Raw genomic sequence first — 17868 nt, 5'->3', positions numbered from 1 at the left:
TGCAGGGGCTTTTGTAGCCATTTATGTTATACAAAGATTTACATTTGCAAAAGTCATTCTGCTATATCTGGCAGAAATTTCAAGACAAATGGAGCCCATACTTATTCATTCAATGATAATACAGAGCACAGGATAAAGCTCTTAAATTCAGAGCACTTTATAAAAATTAATTACTACTTAGTTCACCCTTGTGAGGTGGGAAGGTATTACACCTGCATATACATGAGGACACCAAAGCACAAGTGGATTAAACAGCTCATTCAGGACCCCAGAGACAGGCTAATTGTTGAAATGTGTATGCACATGTGTATCTGTGTGTGCTTGAATGGGTTTGGCCCCTCCAGAGCCTTCCCAGCACACGGAGGCCAAGCTGCTCTGCTGGGCTCCTCTCACCATAGAGTCCCAGGCACATCTAATGAAAGACACCAACCCAAAGAAAGGGAAGAGATTTTTTGTGGTTTGCACGGATGGGAATAAAAGCTCGCTTTCAAACAGCGGAGGAACAGAAAACCCATTGTTAAAAAGCTGTGCAGTGCTCCAGTGACAGCTCCTAATCAGCTTGCCACTGAGCAGCTCCACACCGGAGCACAGCAGACCTGGGAATCCATGTGCCAACAAACGTTAGAAAACGTGGCCCTTGACAAATGAAGAGAGAAAGGGCTGTGGAGCCAGTGACAGAGACAGCCCCCCACCCACAAGGGGGCTGGCAGCCCACTCCTCCTGCTCCACTGACCTGAGAGCCCTGGAGCAACCGCTCCCCTCGTGGGACGCTTTGCCCACGGCCTCCAGTCCCTGCACCGGGTCACCGAGTCCTTCTCTTGATGTGAACACCAGCAAAAGCACACATTGTCATGGGAACAAACAGGTATTGCAGTGTCTGCAGGGCTCCTGTCAGTGCTGGCAGGTGGGCTTCCACAGGGATGCTATAATTAGCCAGCACCAGTTACCTGGACGAAGGCTTTGCCACTGATCCGTGGGGTAAAACACTTCCAGGTCTTCAGGATCGGCGTCATCCTCTGTCACTGGCTCCTTCCCACTGTCATCTTTTATGTCGCTCTCTTCTATTTTTGTAAGGGCAAACTCCTTTTGGAGAGAAGAGATTCAGCTCATTAGCAATTGCATCTGGGTAATTTAGTGCTGGCTGAGAATACAAAATTTTTTCCCTCGCCAGCAGATTTTTTTTTTTTTGACATCTGAGATTCTTTCCACATGGTTAAATTTAGATTTAAAGTATATTAAAGGTTAAACATGCATAACTAGCATGACATTTGTGCTGAACAAAGCAATGCAGCTTATTTCCTATTCCAGAGCAGGTTGCAGGTTTCAAACCAGCTCTCCCAGAGCCTCACCTGTATTTCAGTCAGAGGCAGGAGCCCTGGCTATTATTAGGGTTGTGTAACGTTGTAAGACCCCATTTTCCCCTGCCTAAAAATATGTCAAACTTTTAACTTTTTCAGCTGAAATTTTCCACACGAGTGGAATGCCTCAAGGCTTGTTGGTTGGTTTGGGTTGTTTCTTTTTTTTTTTTTTGTTTCTTTTTTTTTTTTTCTTAAATGCACTTATTTCAGGCTTGGAGATTTCAGCTAAAATAGTTCAGCTGTTTCCAAAATAGGACATGGGAAAAAACACACCGAGTTGCCCACATGATACAAATGTGAGGATCCTCTTCTCCACCTGCTCCCAGTGTTCTCTAAGTCTTTTAAAACAATGAGGCAGGGATTTAATCACCACCTCCATGGCAAGTGCAGCACGAGGCTGCCAGAGGTGTGGGAGAGCAGCCAGCGCGACTGGTTCGACGTCACACCAAGGGAAGAACAGGAGAGAACAGCAGGGGAAAAAATCCTTGCTGTGAGGGAAACCTTGCTGTTCAATGGAAAGCCCCCCTAGGGAGCTGGTGGGAGTCACATAAAACTCTGCAGAGTGCACAGTAATGACCTGTACTCTCACACCAGGCACTGACTCCTGGGTCTGGACTGTTCTGGTTCCAACAGGAACAGATGAACTGGTCCAGACCCATCATCCCCACAACTCAGTGTCTGCTGAAGGTAATATTTTCAGCATCTGAGATCACCAATTCAGTCACCACTGAAGAATTTGAGATTACCACCCTACAGGGAATGATTAGTCCTAATTGTTGGCAATTACAACAGAGTTACAGCTCACTTCATGAAGTGTCTGGATATTCATCCTTAAGATGTTTTCACAGGGGAAAATGTAAGTAAATTCAGGGGTTAACTGCAAATTCTGGGACACATTCTGCCTTCAGTTCTTCCACTCTTTGGGAAAAAAAAAAAGCATGCACATTTTCTGTCAGATTTTGGATGCTCTGCATATAAATATCTGTTTCCAGCCTAGAAGAGTCTTTCTGAGCAACAGAAATGTCAACCTGAGCAAAACACGCACAGTAGCAACGACAGTGCGGATGTGGCACTTGAGGATGTGGGTTGGTGGTGGCCTTGGCAGTGCTGGGTTAAAGGTTGTACTCAATGATCATAAAGGTCTCTCCCAACCTAAACAATTCCACAATTCCATGATTGTGGTAACACGCAAAGGTGGCGGACAAACCTATAGAATGTTTTTATTTCAGCTGTGGAAAGGGACTGCAATTTCAGAAATGCACAAGAAACCAGATCTTAAGTCCTGCTCTTGCTGAGTGCATCAGGGGCTTGGAATTGTTCAAATTATAACAAATGGTTAAAGCTCAGGAACAATCACAGCCATAAAAGCCCAGGTTCTGCAGATGAAAATCAATGTTAACATTTTCCGAGCCAAGACTCAACAGGACTAAAAAGGAGTGAGTGGGGCCGCTATTATTTAGCTGATTTCCACAGCTCTGCGATTATCCAAGAGGGAGTTAGTGATACAGGCTATTGTAAATTTACCACCAGGCCTCCCAGTGCTGGATCTGCTCAAACACATAATGGAGACAGCTGATGTTTACCGGCTCTGCCCAGGAAAAGTGCTGGGGTTTAAATGCTCAGTAAGGATAAAAGGATGTGACTTGGTTCATTTAAATGTTGCTGTCACTGCCTGGCCACAGTTGCTTTGCAATACCCCATTTTCATTAGCATTTCTAGCAAAAATGGGCAGCACCACACACCACATTCTTCATTTACACAGAAATCAGCAAAACCCTTTTTGGTTTGTTTTCATAATTCGAGCAGGAGAAAGAGGTTTCCTAAAGAACAACGGGCATTTCCTTAAAGGCAAAAAGCATCCACGTTTTATCAGTCTGAAATCTAGCTGGAGCAGCCAAAACTTACGGGCACTGTGTCACTCAGGCTGGAGCAGGAGAAGAGCACAGAACCCAGCAGCAGCAGCAGGCTGACTCTGGCACAGGTGGAGAGGAGCCCAGCCCAGCAAGACATTGCCACCAGCCTGAAATGCAAATCAAAACAAACCCAACTGTACATTTTTTTTTTTCCATTTTCACAGGTTTCAGGACTCTTTACACAACACTTTGCAACGCAGCATGGGATCGGGGGTGTGACATGGCAGGAAACACAACAGCTCGAGGTGTGAGCACACGGGGCTCGTGCTGGGCAGCTGGGCTCACTGTCAATGGGGTTTGTGACAGGTAATGCCAAGCACCTTATACCGACCCCACAGGGGATAATATCTATCCTGGAAAACATGAGGAGACCTGCAAGACTTGTTTAAAATCACTGTGTCAGTGCCGTGGATGACAACTACAGGGAAAAATAAAAAGCAGTGCAATCCCGTGAAGGCTTTTTATGCCTGTGCCTCATTTGAAGCACAGAAGTAGCTGCGTTAATTCAAACTAAACAAAACGACCAGCTGTCCAAGGATCAGGGGTTTATCTAATCCATATGCAGGTTTTTCTTGAGGAAAACAACATTTTGCAGAGGTCATCAAGGTTTCCTTGGTGGTTCCAGCAACACAAGGCTTGCCTTGCTGCTCACAGCAGCGGCTCACCCGAGCCGCGGGGCCAGGAGCCGGCTCACAGGGGACCAGGGAGCAGAGCCACGGCACAGAGCCACCCTGACTGACCACAGAGCTCCTGCTGAACAAAAGAGGGGGAAATGAAGGCTTCTGCTGCGGTGGGTGCCAGTCCCTGGGCACAGAGCTGCTGTGCCCACCCTGCGTGTGTGACCACGCACACGTGTGCCCCCGCTGCCTCGCCACACGAGGCTCGGGATCCACCTACAGCCTTCAGCTCGCTGCTGGGGTAGGGAGTGCAGCAGCCTGCCAGCACACAGGCTGCACAAGTATTTCCTTTGATTGGCTCTAAATTTACACGCTGCTAAATTAAACTAAATGAGGTCTTTTGAAAGAAGATGGGACTGATTAGTTCCGTTCAAACCCTCCTTCATTACTCATCCCTCCATCAAGTCTGCTCCTACTCCTATACAGGTTTTGAAGAATTTCCCCCCCTACACGCAGTCCGAAATATCTTGCCATGCTGTCCATCAGGATGCCACATCAGATAGCAGAGTTTTCCGTCCTTGAAGCAACCACTTTGTGTCCCACAAGGCAGAAAACCTGCTCACAGCAGCACCCAATACCAGCTCCTGCCACCAAAGAGCCTCTGTCCCCAGAAGCCTTCAGGGACATGGAGAGAAGCTTCCTCTCCTTCCATCCTTTCACCAGTACCTTGTCTCTCCACTCCATTTTGTTACTTCTTCCTCTCCCTGCTTGGTTTTTGCCAGAAAAACAAAAAGCAATCCACCACATCCCACGGGTCAGTGGTGGACAGGAGAGGGACAGAGCAGGGAGCAGAGGTAACAGTACATCTGATGTACTTCTGCATCTTCCAAAAACTCCTGAGCCAGGGAGTCCCTGAACAGCAGCCTCTACCTCTGGGCCACCTCTGCCACATCAACTGGATTTTTCTCATCCATTGGTTTTGGAACAGATCTGGATTTCTGACACCCACAGCATCCCTGAGCAATGAGTTCCCCTGCTTAACTCACACAGTGCAGCAAAGCATCACCTCCCATTTCCTCCTTCAGTGTCTCCTCTTTTCTAAAGGGTCAAAGAACTACCTCAAGGATCCCTAAGTCCTTATAAAACCACAGCTGGAGTAGAAGAAAAGCTCCCTATTTTCATAAGCCAGCCTGTGGCCAGAGCCTCCATCTCTCTCCTGGGACATGGCCAAGCAAAACCAAGTTACAACCAACACCCAGGCTCCTGAGCTGGCACACCCAGACCACAACGCACAGACTCAAACTCCCTCTGCTCCCAGAAGATCTTGATCTTTGTGCCCTTCTGGACAGCGCCACAGGCATGACCTCAGTCCAGGGTGACTACAACGCACAATTAATTCCCTCTCATCTCAGAACAAACTGCTGCTTTTTACACAGGGCACAGGTTTTGGGTTTGGTTGAGGTTTTTTTCAGTTATAAAACAAGCAGCGAAACTGGAATAATGAAAAATAGATGTATCCCTCAAACTTTATCTGCAAGCCTGGAAATAAAAAGAAAAAAAAAAAAAAAAAGAAAAAGAAATTCAACAAAGCAGTGGCTGAAAGCAAACGCACACTCCCAATAAAAATAGAGCTCACGTGTACCAAGGAGGCTGGTAGCAAATGACAGCACAGCCTCTTTCAAGCCTCCAGCCTCCTGCCTGCCTGGCAGATGACATCTGCACAACAATTAGCACTTTGCTTCGGTCCCAGGTAGGCAGGAGGAGCCAACATGTGCAACACGGGGCTCTGGAGCTCCTGGAGAGCAGCCTGCACAGGCTGACATCTCAGTCCAGACACGTAGAGGGCACGAGAGGATTTCCACACGGAACGTTCTGTGGACACAGCGGATTTTCAGAAACAACCCTTGCAGCCTGCAAAGCACAAAGGGTGGTCATGGTGACCCCACCTGCACAAGGAATGTTTGCTTGGATTTGAGGGCATCTTTGAGGATCCAGCAGCACCCACAATACAGCAGCCAGGCAGCAGCAAAACTGGACTAGGAAGGCCACAAATTCCCCTTGTGCAGAGTGGAGGGGATGATTTTTTTTCTTAATAATCCTTTTTTTGTCAAACAAAATCAGGTACCAGGGAAAGAGCTAAGGGTCAGACTCTGAGAAGTCTCCACTGCTGGCAGTAATCCTCCCGTCAGAGGAGGAGATGTTGCTGGCTGGGAGGTTCTGCTCCACGGCTCCAGAAATCCCCGTCTGCGCCAGCAGTGGCAGAAACAGCCCGGAGTTGTGCTCCCCATTAGCAGGGACATTTCCACTGGTTGCAGAGCTGCATCAGGGAGCTGCAGAGCCCTGGGAAGGCAGCTCCCGCAGTCCCAGGTGACAGCTCAAAGGCAGCCAGCGAGAGGAGCACATTTCATTAATGCCTCCTGCTGCTGGCAGTGCTCTGGGCTTTCGTGTCCCGGCACAGAGCCCACGCTGCCTGTCCTGTGCCACTCCAACAAATCCGCCTGAAGCCTCATCTGAATTCTGATCTGCTGCTCCAGGAGGGCTCACAGATATCCCAGAGCTCCTCAGCCCTGTCATCAGCCTCTGGCTTTGCAGCCAGCTGGAAGCAGAGTGACTGAATCACTGAGGTTGGAAGAGACTTCCAAGACCATGGAGTCCCAGCTGCACCCCATCCCCACCTTGTCCCCAGCCCAGAGCACTGAGTGCCACCTCCAGATGTTCCTTGGACACCTCCAGGGATGGGCACTCCAAACCTCCCTGGGCAGCCCCTTTCCATGGAGAAATTCCTGCTGATGTCCAACTTGACCCTCCCTTGGCAGAGCTTGTAGGCCATTTCCTCTTGTCTTTCTCCTTGTTCCCTGGGAGCAGAGCCTGACTCCAACCTGGCTCCACCGTCCTGGAGAAGGCCCCCCTGAGCCTCCTTTTCTCCAGGCTGAGCCCCTTTCCCAGCTGCTCCTCACAGCACTGACTCTCCAGCCCCTTCCCCAGCTCCATTCCTTCCCTGGACACACTCCACAGCCCCTTGCTTGCCATGAGAGCTCAGAGCCGGACACAAGATTGGAGGTCCCTCAGCAGTGCCAGCTCAGGGAACGGGCACTCTCCTGGTCCTGCTGCCACACCAGTGCTGATACAAAAATCCCAATTCTCTCTAAGAATAAACAATAACAATAAGCTAATCCTTGTTTTCCTTTAGGGATGAGCAGGAGGGATCATGAGGGAGCAGGATCGGTATTGCAGTCTTGCAAAACTGCCTGCAGGTGAACTCATTGAGGCCAGGTTTCCATGCAGCCACCCCTCACTGCGCTGGCTGGTGGCAGTGGGAGCACCAGCAGCACATCGTGTGCCCCCCAGCACAAACCACTGACGAGCTCCCTCCCTGAGTGCAGGGCAGAGATGGAAAACCTCGAGGAATACGGCCCAAGGTGACCCATGGCACAAAGACCCGCCGGCACTCACAGCCTCTGTGGCTGAAGGGGAAGTTTCCTGGGCAACAGCAGCTCAGGGAGTGATCTCCAGCCAGCCATGCACAGGGGCTGTGGCACTGGAGAGGCTCTCAGGACACAGAGTGCAATCACAGCGAGCAGAGATCCCCTTCACATACAATGTCCCTTTAATGGGTGACATCCATGGCCAAGCCCAGCATGACAGGCCAAGTGAAGTGCAGTGCCACAGAGAAAGAAAAGGAAATTTAGCTGACCTGACCCGCAGTTTCCTCCTCTGAGTGAGAGGGTCCCGAAGTCTGTGAGGAGCACTCATGTTTGCTGGTATGCTACAGACACCTTGGGAGCACCCTGTGGCCAGCTGTCCCGCCTGCTCAATGGCTGTGCAGCTACACCAACAGGAGAAAGAGGAGGTTTGGAGCTGAAATTCGGCCTGGGCTTAGGAGAGGAAACAGCTGCTGGGCAAAGAGAGGATTACTGGCAGGCCACAGACTAATGCCCTTCCCCAGTCACCAGCTGGGCCTGCACAGTCCTGTGCTTTCAAGCAGGACAACCTGCACACACCACCACCTGAGGTCAATGCCTGGGATGATCTCAGCACCTCTGCTCCTCCAGGCATCCTGTCCTCAGGAAAGCACCCCCGTGGCTCCAGTGGGTATCCCCAGCCCCACACAGGAGCCCAGTACAGTGAGAGCCCCCAGCCCTGCCAGAGGGTCCCACCTGGGCACGAAGCCCCAGACAGGAGCAGCAGTTGTTTGCAAGCACCCTCACACCTCCAGCATCTCACTGGAGAGGGTGTAGCTGCCATACAGACTGTTCCATCTATGTTGCTTATGAAATTGCTTTAGAAAAACATTTATTCTTCTTGCTTGCTTCTCATCATTTACTCCTACTAGGACTCTGCTCTGGTGTGTTAAAAACACTCCCACACAAAGGGAAAAGTTGTGGGAACACCTTCTTGCTGCCTACAGAGAACCCACACAGCAAGCAAGCCACGCTTTGAGGTTGGCAGGAATAAACTGGGCTGGCTGGACCCAGCCTGAGCACAAAGAGCAGGTCCTGCTCCCACCTGCAGCAGAAGCCCCACTCCAAACTGGAACCAGTCCACAAACTGGAACCAGTCCACAGGAGGGAATCGTGACATGGGCACAGGGTAGGAGGGGCAGGATAACCATGGCACAAACACATGTTTACAGAGCTTGGCATCTACCGAGCACTCGTGCAACCTTTGTAACCGCTGCTAACAAATAATAACAGTAAATATTAATAACCCCTCCAGGCTACCTGTGCAGCCATCAGCTCACATCAGCCCCTGGAGCAGCAGCTTGGCCATGACACCACCCAACACAGCTCCGACAGCACTGCCAGGAGCAGGACAGGGATGTATCCAGCAGCAGGAGACAGCCCGGCAGTGCCCGGGCACGGCAGGGAGAGCTCTGGGCACCAGCAGCTTCACCAGCACTGCCACAGCTCCCCCAAGAGCAGAGGAAAGGGGTTGTTGTGCATCACTTGGATAAAGCCAGAAATGGCCCCTTCTACCCAACCACAGCAACCCTGACCCTGCTGTTTATACAACTCACACAGTTTAACACTAAGCATCGTTTAGTCTATCATTTAAATTGACTTAATTAATTCATTCAGCAAGCTGCATTCGCACAAAACGCTGCTCTCCAGAGGGCAGGAGCACAGCTTTGTGCTTGGGTGGTTTGAAGCCTGAGCAAGGCTGTCCTCGCCCTCCCCACGGCTCGTTAGCAGCCGTGGCACAAGGGGCCACGCTCGTTAGTGCTGGTGGCAGAAGGGGCCACGCTCCACCGTGGCTCAGCACGACCCCAATTCCACCAGCTGCCTCCCCAGCATCCCTCAGACCCTCCAAACCAGAGAGAGACTGCTGAGTCCAGGAGGGGGGATCTTCTCTGCCAGCACAGAGTGTGCAGAAGAAGAGCGTGCCTCAGAGATCAGAGGCTGAATTTATCATTTATTATTTATAAGCAGTGCATCTATCTGAATTTCTGGCAGCTGCTCTCGCAGGGCTCTGCACTGCCTGCACACCACATGACACTCTCGCTTCTCACAGCTCTGGGGGTTGGCAGGGGCCTTTGAGCCCATACCAGAGCACTGGTGCTGATTTGCACCAATTTGGGACTTTAGGACTTGCCTGGAGATGAGACATGCACAGGGACCTTCAGGACAAACATCTTTCTGAAAGCTGCCACACTGCCAGACCTCAGCCACCTCAGCTTTCCCCTTCCTCCTCACCTCCCCACCACCCCAAACCCCAGCTGAAAACACCTCTCTCCTCCTGCCCATACCTATTCTCTTCTCCCACTCCTTGCTGCAATTTCCCATGCACAGCACATACAATAAATGATGTTTCCTGCCCCCACTCAGATCTATCCTTTCCATCAGTTCCTATTGGCAAGGTGACACCTTGCCTCACACTATCCCAGGAGTCTGCCAGCATTCAGCATGTTTTTATCTCCTCTGCTTTCCCAAGCTTGGAGAACCTAACAGGAAAGAAAGCACATGCTGCACTAACAAGGTCCCAGAGAACCCTGATGTCCCACTGCAGCTGGGCCCAGGAATTGCCAAAGATTTAACTGGCTTATTCCCAGCCTCTCTGGAAATAGCTTTTTGTATTTTCCAGGCTCCTGCTGCTCACCCATGGCTCTCACAGGGAATAACAACCTCCTTCCCCTGTCAGATGCCGGCTTCCCTATAAAGAAATTCAATTAAGAGGTTAAGAAACCATGCAAAATTCCTGCTCAGTGTTACAGAAATCCAGCAGTGATGGATCCAGCACACGACTCCCACAGCAGCACCCGCACCACGCTGCCTGCCCAGTACAACCATCCCTCCCCACGGCTGTATCCCTGCCTGTCCCAGCCAGGACCCTCCCTGCCAGTCTCAGCTCAGCCTGGACGCTTCCCATGGGGATTGCCAAGCCAAGGCGCCCCCTGCCACTCCTGGCACAGAGGTGCTCCAACAGCAGCCATGCAAAGGACTGCTCCAGCTGCCCTATTGATCCGCCAGGAACCACGAGCTGTGAGCTTCATGAAAAATGCATTTTCTCACCTCTCCACAGAGTGCCAGGTGGTGGTGACAGCTCTGACTCCCTTTGACAGCCCGGGGGATAGGGAACAGCAGGGAGCAGGATGGCACACGGGCAGCAAATGTGGGGCTCACCCGCTGGGTGCTCTGGATATGTGGCCAGGAATGACACGGCAGGGCAGCCTGTGGATTGATTGCATGGGATGCCTGGCTGCATGTCCAGCCCTGGCTCGGCTCCCACATGCTTCTAGCTTTGTGGTAAGCCCCCAGCTGAAAAGGTAGAGGCCACTGGGATCCACCTCATGGGTCAGACCCACTCAGGAGCTGCCAGACTGGCACCAAAACCTGGAATAAAGCCCTAACAAGCCAATCTCAAACCCTCCCCTGAAGGGGAATAAGAAGCTCCCTGGGGAGGAACACAACCTGCTGCCACACAGGTTGCCTCAGGACCAGTCCTGGCTTTGTGCCCAGCGCCTCCATCAATCCAGACACGTCAGTCCCCACACTGGGGTTCAGCTGCTCCATTCCCAACACAGACACCGTGGCTACAACCAAGGCCGCTTCCACTGAGGTCAGCAGCAATGTCTTCCTGTGCTTGGATGAAAGGCTTGATGCAAGTTTGCTTTTCTCCCTCCCTGCACTGGTCCTTTCGAAGTGGTTGCAGAGGATGCCTTTGTTAAGCAATCAAATAAGCCCTGGGACAGGAAGAAGCACAAAGGCAGAGCTGAGAGACTGACAGTCCCATCATCCAGATCTGACTCTCATGGTGGTTGCCATTCCTCTCTCTATCCAGGCATTTCCCACCAAGACTGAAAAGCAACTCTTGCTCCCCCAACCATCAAAACTTCCCCAGCACAAAGCCAAAGCTGAACAGCCAGCCACTGCAGGTAGCATTCCTTCAGCAGGGTTTTTCCTAAGGAAATTTAAATTAAAACAAGCCCCAAGGGCTGCAAATGCAGAAGCAAATGCACTGACAGAAAGCTGAAAGAGAACTTAATTCCTTCCCTCTCCTGTTCTTCTTCTGCCACCCCTACTTTGGGGAATGGCTTGTTGCCTTTTAGGGCTATTTTAGATGTTACTTGCAGCAATATATGGAGAAAACAGTGGAAATGTGGCGATGCAGCATCCTTTTTAATTAAACAATCCCTCAGGCGCAACAGAATGGCTCCAGTCAAGCCCAGGACACTGCAGGTCTGCCTCCTCGGGGGGAGATGCTGGCCCCACTCCCCCAGCAGAGCAGAAGGTCTCCCTCCTCTCTGGAGGTCTGTTGTCAGATGGCCCAGATCTTCTGCAGGGTTTGTGTCCCTCCTGCTGCCATCCTGGCTTTTTGCCTTGTCAGCCACTGCTAAGCAGAGCTTTGATCCCCCAAGCGACTCCTGGTTCAGGGACCTTCTTGCCTTCTGCTGCCCAAACACGAAGGACATGGAGCTGGTGCTCCCCAGCACCTCAGCTTCAGAGGGGAAGGCTTTGATGTGGCCCTGAGTGCCTGGATCTGAGACTCCTCTGGTCTCTTCAAACAGCAGCAGACCCACAGCTTGCGATCCGTGAAGCATTTTCCTTGGGGAATGGAAGTCACGCCAGCATTCATCTCCACCTTGTCATGGTAGAACAAGCTGCATCGGTGCTTCAAAGAGCTCCTCAGCCTTAAATCCTTATAAAACGTTGACTAAGTGGAGAACCTGTCTGTGAACATCTCAGGAATCCCAGCAGAGGTTATGAAACAGCTTTCCTGTGAACGCCTGTGCCACCACGGGACCCCGTGCGTGCCGCTGGCAGCACGGCAGCCACCGCGCCGGGCTCCTCTCCCAGGGAACGCTCTGCTGCCCCGTGGATATCTGAACTGACAGGTTAGGGAGAGAGAATTAAAGAGGTAGCAAAGCTCCCAGTCCCTCCTGGGCTCCAGGACCAGGCTCCCAGCTCCTCACAGCTGTGCTGCCCCTCAGCCACAGCACTCCCAAAACCTGCACTGAGGAAGGAGAAGAACAGAGATGTGACCAGAACTGAGCGAGTTTTCTCCACAATTTTCTCTCCCAAGGGACAATTACTCTGTTTGTAATCTCAGTACCTTCCAGTCAACGCACTGTTTCTCATCTGGAGCTCAGACAAACAGCAGAAGGTCCAGACACTCAAAAGGAAAATCCTTTTGGGGAGGATTATATAAAGAGCCATTTCATGGACTGGCATATCACAACAGTTGAGCAGCCCTGGTCCACAGAGGGTTCTTCCTTTGACAGTCCTGGCTGTCACTGCACCTGCTGGCTCTGCGAACACCCAAGCAGCAGCCAAAGGACACAGGAACTTCCCATGTCTTGGTGCTCGCTGCAAGGTGATTGGCAAAGCCAAGAGCTCGAAATCCGCTGTCAGAGTGAGCAGCAAGCTGTTCCCACACACACCCTCAGCTCTGATCAAAGATGCACCTGCAGCACCTTCCTCTCTACTGTGAGACACCAGAACATCCTGAGCAGCTGCCTGTGCATGCCGGTGGTGCCACGGCAGGTGGGGACGTGGCACATCCACCGCAGGTCTGCCAGACCACGTGTGTGCGTGTCTGAGCTTCTGCCACAATGCCCACAGACCTCAGCTGTCCCCTCCTGCACACACATTTTATCCCCAGCTATTCTGCAGAGCTCCTCCATCAGCTGCCATCTAAATGAAGCTGCTCTGTGAATCCAGGCTGTTTCAGTGACAGCCTCCACAGTGACTTCCAGTGACCACACACGTCACATGTCAAGACAAGTTTTGGCACTGACCCCAATGAGGGAGTGAGAAATCTCCATGCACCCAGAGGCAGGCAGGGGCAGTTCCTCACATGTCAAAGGGAGTAGCAGTGGGAACAGGCTGCATATGTTTTCCGAGGCAAGGACCCTGTCATTTATGGAACAAACGGTACATTTATTGTGCTATTCAGGAAGAAATAATAATTACAGTGGCCTCCAGTCTCCAGCTCTTCTAGGTCTGCACTTAAAGAAAGAGCAAAAAAAGACCAAAGCAAACAAGGCTTCACAAAACCCTCTGAACCAGCTTTTAGCTGCTGGACAAAAGCGTGGCAGCAGGAACTGCTCTGCATTGTCCCGTCTCCCGTTCCCGTTTCGTAACAGCCCCGACACTGCAGGCAAAGCATAGCAGGAGCAAAGTCCTGCTCAGGTGCTGGAGCTGCCCTGGCCTCCAGCTCCTGCCTCACCAGTGTTCTCCAGGTGTGCTCCAGGTGTGCCCAGCTGCCCTGGCACGTGCTGCCTGCTGGGCTTGTTCATCCCAGGGCAAGGAGCAGGGAGCCAGCCCGGGCACCTGTGATGCCATGATGATTTCTTTTGCCTTTTCTTTTACATACCTTTCATGTATTCTCAGTGTCCTTAACATGCATACTTGTAATTCCTTAACTCTGATAACTTAGCATAAACCCGGCATTCTGTTAGGCCAGAAAACCAAATGTCCTAAAGGCCTCACAGCTGGAGGCTGGAAAGCCCTGTGCTATCTTGAGAAACCAAGGTCCCCTCTAAAATACAACCTGTAAACTAAAACTAAGCCCATCTAGAGAGGAATATTTCAAAATAGGAAGATATCACGCTATTCATTCACGCCTCTCATTGAGGCATCTTTGTTAAATATGCCAATTTGCAAGGTCTATAAAATTGTGTATGTGGTCTACCATGTGTGCGCACGTCGGCGCGTTCCACCTTGGCGAAGTGTTCCACCATCAAGATCCTTATTAAATACTGAGATAAAACCCTTTATCCCCTAACCATGTCTGGCTCTTAATTTTAAGACCAAGGAAAAGGCATCACCTGGTGGGCTCTGTGTGCCCAAGGGCATTGAACAGCAACACCTGGGGCTCCATCCACGGCTCTGGGATGAGCTCCCAGGAACACGTTCCCAGCACACATAACTCTCTGTCTAATCAGGCACTCAGCCCTGTTTGGATGGAGATTTACGGAGAGGATTTTTTTCTCTTGGAAGCAATAATAGATGGACAGCAGGAAAGGGAAGAAATTAATGAACAAGTAATCATTCCCAAAGTTGCAAATAGGAGCAATTCCTCACTCTGAGACAACTCTGGAAAACAAGATTAAAATGCTTAGGGGACATATTCTGAAAACCGCAGGTAATAGAACAGATAAAATGTATTTACACTATCTCACAAGGGACAGGTACTTTTTATTCTGCTGAGGAATGTAATATTCTGCTACTCATTGCAGAGCTAAAAGGGTGTCCTAAAAAAAGGAACTTAACAAAGCGTTTTTAATGGCAACTGGGTCTGGTTCCAGAACATGGGTTCTCCTCTACCCCGCAGCCAACATGCCACGGGAACCACAACCAGCACCTGCAGACACACCCAGCACACAAACCTCATCCATTACCCCTGCCAACAGCATCGTTACCAACCAGCAGAAGGGAGGCTGGGACGGCAGCGGGGTCACAGCAACGCTCCCTGCACTGATGTTTCCTGAGAGGAGGAGGCAGGCCTGCCTTCCTCCACTTCCCAGCGCGGGCAGAGCCGCGGCTGCCAGCGAGCAGACTGCGCCTCAAGTAGCCGCCAGCAGAAACAATTTGTCATGTGTCAGATCAAATAAACTCTTATGAGGCCACTGAGCTCCCTGAAGCAGACGGCTGCCAAACTCCAAAGGAGAAATCCAAGAAAGCGAGCTGGCCGGTGTCAGCCCCAAGTGCTTGTGGAGCCCAGCACACTTCTTGTTGTGAGACATCAGCTCCTGTGCAGCACCCCCACGCCAGGCAGCCACCAGCAGTTCCCATCAGGAACGAGGATTTGGTGTTAAAATTATCACTCTGCATAGTCCGGAAACTCCACATTCCTCATCCAGCGGCACAGCACCTTGCTCATCCCAGGGAGGCCTGAGGAAGGCTGATATCTGTCAAGTGTCTGGAACAGGGTGCAATGGATTACCACTTGTCTGAGCAAGTGCTTCTTCCCTCCCAGCCAGCACACGCTCACCTGTTACCAGAATTCCCTCAAAACTGAATTACAGATTACTAAGTTTTCCTTTTAAATAGTCCTAGAGACATTTTTTGGGTTCATTCCCAAGCACCATTGCAGCTTCCCCTGCACTGGGCTTGTGGCCTTGCGCTGCCGCCCCTCACAGGTCCCGCTTGCTGCACAGTCCTGCAAGAACCACTAAAGCACAGGGCCCAGGCCTGTCCTTGTCTGTGATCCTGCTGGGCAGAACAAACCCCTAAAACTGCTGTGGGCACTTGTGCAAGAATAAGTCATGCCAGCAGTACTGTGAGCACCTCAAAACACTCCCCTGCTCCTGTGAAGACCAGGCTCAAGCACTGCCTGGGCTGCAGGCACATCCCTCAGCCCAGGGCTCAGCCACTGCCCCCAGATGTTCCACGGGCTCCATCTGGGAGCAGCCACCTGAGCGCTGCCACAGCCAGAAAAGCCTCTCCTTCTACAGATGATGGATAATGGCCCCATAAAAGTGAGTCTGCAAGAGGCCTGAGGTTCCTGGCTGGACTGAGATTAGTTTAAGGCAAAGTGAGAGCAGCCACGGGGAGAAAGGCAGGAGACGCAAAGGAAGGACAGGAGAAGCTGGAGGTGTTGCTTCAAGTCACCAGAAAGCAACTTCCTGCCCCAAAGCCCAGCAACAGAACCTCGACACTGCCTACCAACAAAAAGAAGTGAGCAAATGGGAAATCTGGCAGCCTAAAGCAAGGAACAAGGGAAGAACAAGGAACCAGGCATGGGGCATTCTCCTGGCATTAGCAGGGCCTGTACAAATCTCAGCTGTGTGGGGCTTTTCCAGGTGATTTAAAGAGCATCCGGTGCCTGATGACAAGTTATATTTAGACCCCTTTTATCTGTACCAGGACTCCTCCCCAGCCACAGGGACTGGAACAGAGCACAGGACCCCATCCATGGTTCCAGGAGCCTCTCACCCAGCTCAGAACACACCACTCAGCCAGCCCAGGCACCAGGAGAGCTGTAAAGGATCACGGTGTTGCTTCCAGCAAGGAGCAAACACAGGCTGTGCCGGGAATGAGGGAAGTGTTACACTGAGATCCCAGGGAGGAGGAGGAGGTCTTGTCAGGCACTTACAGCTGCACAGACATCAGGAGTCAGGTTCCCACAGATTCCCAGCCTTTGCATGCTCCAGTTTCCAGCCAACAGCTCTCTGGACTGTGATCCAGCCCAGCTCGGTGGTGGAAGCAGTGCCAGCTCCAGGCACAGCCCTTGCCCTCGGCATTTGAAGGCAGGTTAAGCAGGCAAAGCTTCAGGCATCAACTCAGGACGTGGCCTGAACTCCTATCTCTGAATAGAGACTCTTCCTCTGAAAAATTCATGCTTTTTTCAGCTCCCTGCCTTTGAGACACTTCAGAGAGAATCAAAGGGCTGGAGTGCACAGGAGTCACACTCCATCAGGCTCCTCAGCAAACTCTGGTTTCTGTTCCTCAAATTCTCCAGACACCTGGAGAAAACCAAATCTGCCTCAGCCACCCCATCTCACCCTGCCCCTCAAATCTGAACAAAGGAGCCCATTTCCAGCACCACTGACAAATTTCTTTACCCAAGAACACGTGTCCAAGTGCCACGCTGTGAGTACCAGGATGGTTCCCAGAAGCCTCCTGCTGACGTGGAACACTCTTCCCGAGCTTCCCCGCATACACTCTGTACTTGATTACCCCACGCTTGCTGGGAGAAAAGGAACAAAATGCACTCCAGAGCCACTTGCTGATTCCTGATTTAAGTGCAACCATGGCAGCAACACCATTTTCCCCTCCCTTTCCAAGGCTGGCACATGCCATGTCCAGTTCCCAGAGACAAGAACCTCACACCCAGCCCTTCTGTTCTGTCACCCTCAGGAGGGCCCATCTGGAGGTACCAACACAGTATTCAAAACTTCTACCAGAACTTGCAGAAGCACTTAGATCACCCACGGCTCCTGCTGGAAATTTTCCACAGTGTAACAGTTTATTTTGTGGGCAGGAAGAGAGCAAGAAAATTAATTAAGGGAGAGTAAGAAATAGAAAATCCTCCTAAAGTGAGTTAACTACACTAAAGCAGCAGTTGTGAGCAGGCCAAGTCCATTTTAAGCGCTATATATTTTCACTTCCACAGTCTTGAAAAGTAAAATGAAGAGACTTTGTTCTGTATGCATATTGTCCACCATTTGTTATTGTCTGTCTATTGATGCTTACTTGAAAAACAAAATTTAATTAAACCCCACAGTACTGCATCGCCTGCCTTTGAAATATGCCTGCATTAGAGGATCATTACAGTAAATGAAATACAGCTTCATATCGGATTTTTCAAATAATGTCCTAAAACTGTTACAAATTAAATAATACTCCTGCAGAGAGAAATTAAGAGACAGTGTTTTTAGCAAGGGCAAAGAGATGTTTACAGATGAAGTCTGCAATGAGATGTGGAGGCAATGAAGCAGAGAAGTGCCACAGGGCTCTTCCAGACCTTGTTGGGAGCGTTCTGTGTACCAGGAACTAGACAAGGAAAGAGTGTGCCAGGGCCAGGCACGTGGAAAGG

At 51.0% G+C, this 17868-nt stretch overlaps 1 protein-coding gene across 3 annotated transcripts in view; it reads right to left on the bottom strand.

Moving 5' to 3' along the window:
* SIL1 (SIL1 nucleotide exchange factor) overlaps positions 1–17868 on the bottom strand; it is a 94723-nt gene that overhangs the window by 69507 nt on the left and 7348 nt on the right. For 2 of the 3 annotated variants that reach the window (XM_066197016.1, XM_066197017.1), the window contains exons 2-3: positions 3264–3378; positions 948–1083 (exon numbers count right to left, since the gene is read on the bottom strand). In XM_066197016.1, the coding sequence (XP_066053113.1) occupies positions 948–1083; positions 3264–3368 (241 nt within the window). In that variant the 5' untranslated portion in view covers positions 3369–3378. Of the gene's footprint in view, positions 1–947; positions 1084–3263; positions 3601–17868 lie in introns of those variants that run through there. The other variant, XM_066197015.1, reaches the window with a different exon arrangement.

The sequence above is a fragment of the Chamaea fasciata genome, unplaced genomic scaffold, assembly GCF_029207755.1.
Source record: "Chamaea fasciata isolate MVZ Bird 193981 ecotype frontalis unplaced genomic scaffold, bChaFas1.0.hap1 SCAF_15, whole genome shotgun sequence".
NCBI lineage: Eukaryota > Metazoa > Chordata > Aves > Passeriformes > Sylviidae > Chamaea > Chamaea fasciata.
The sequence above is the reverse complement of the archived record's forward strand: the minus strand, read 5'-3'. Positions and strand labels throughout refer to the sequence as shown.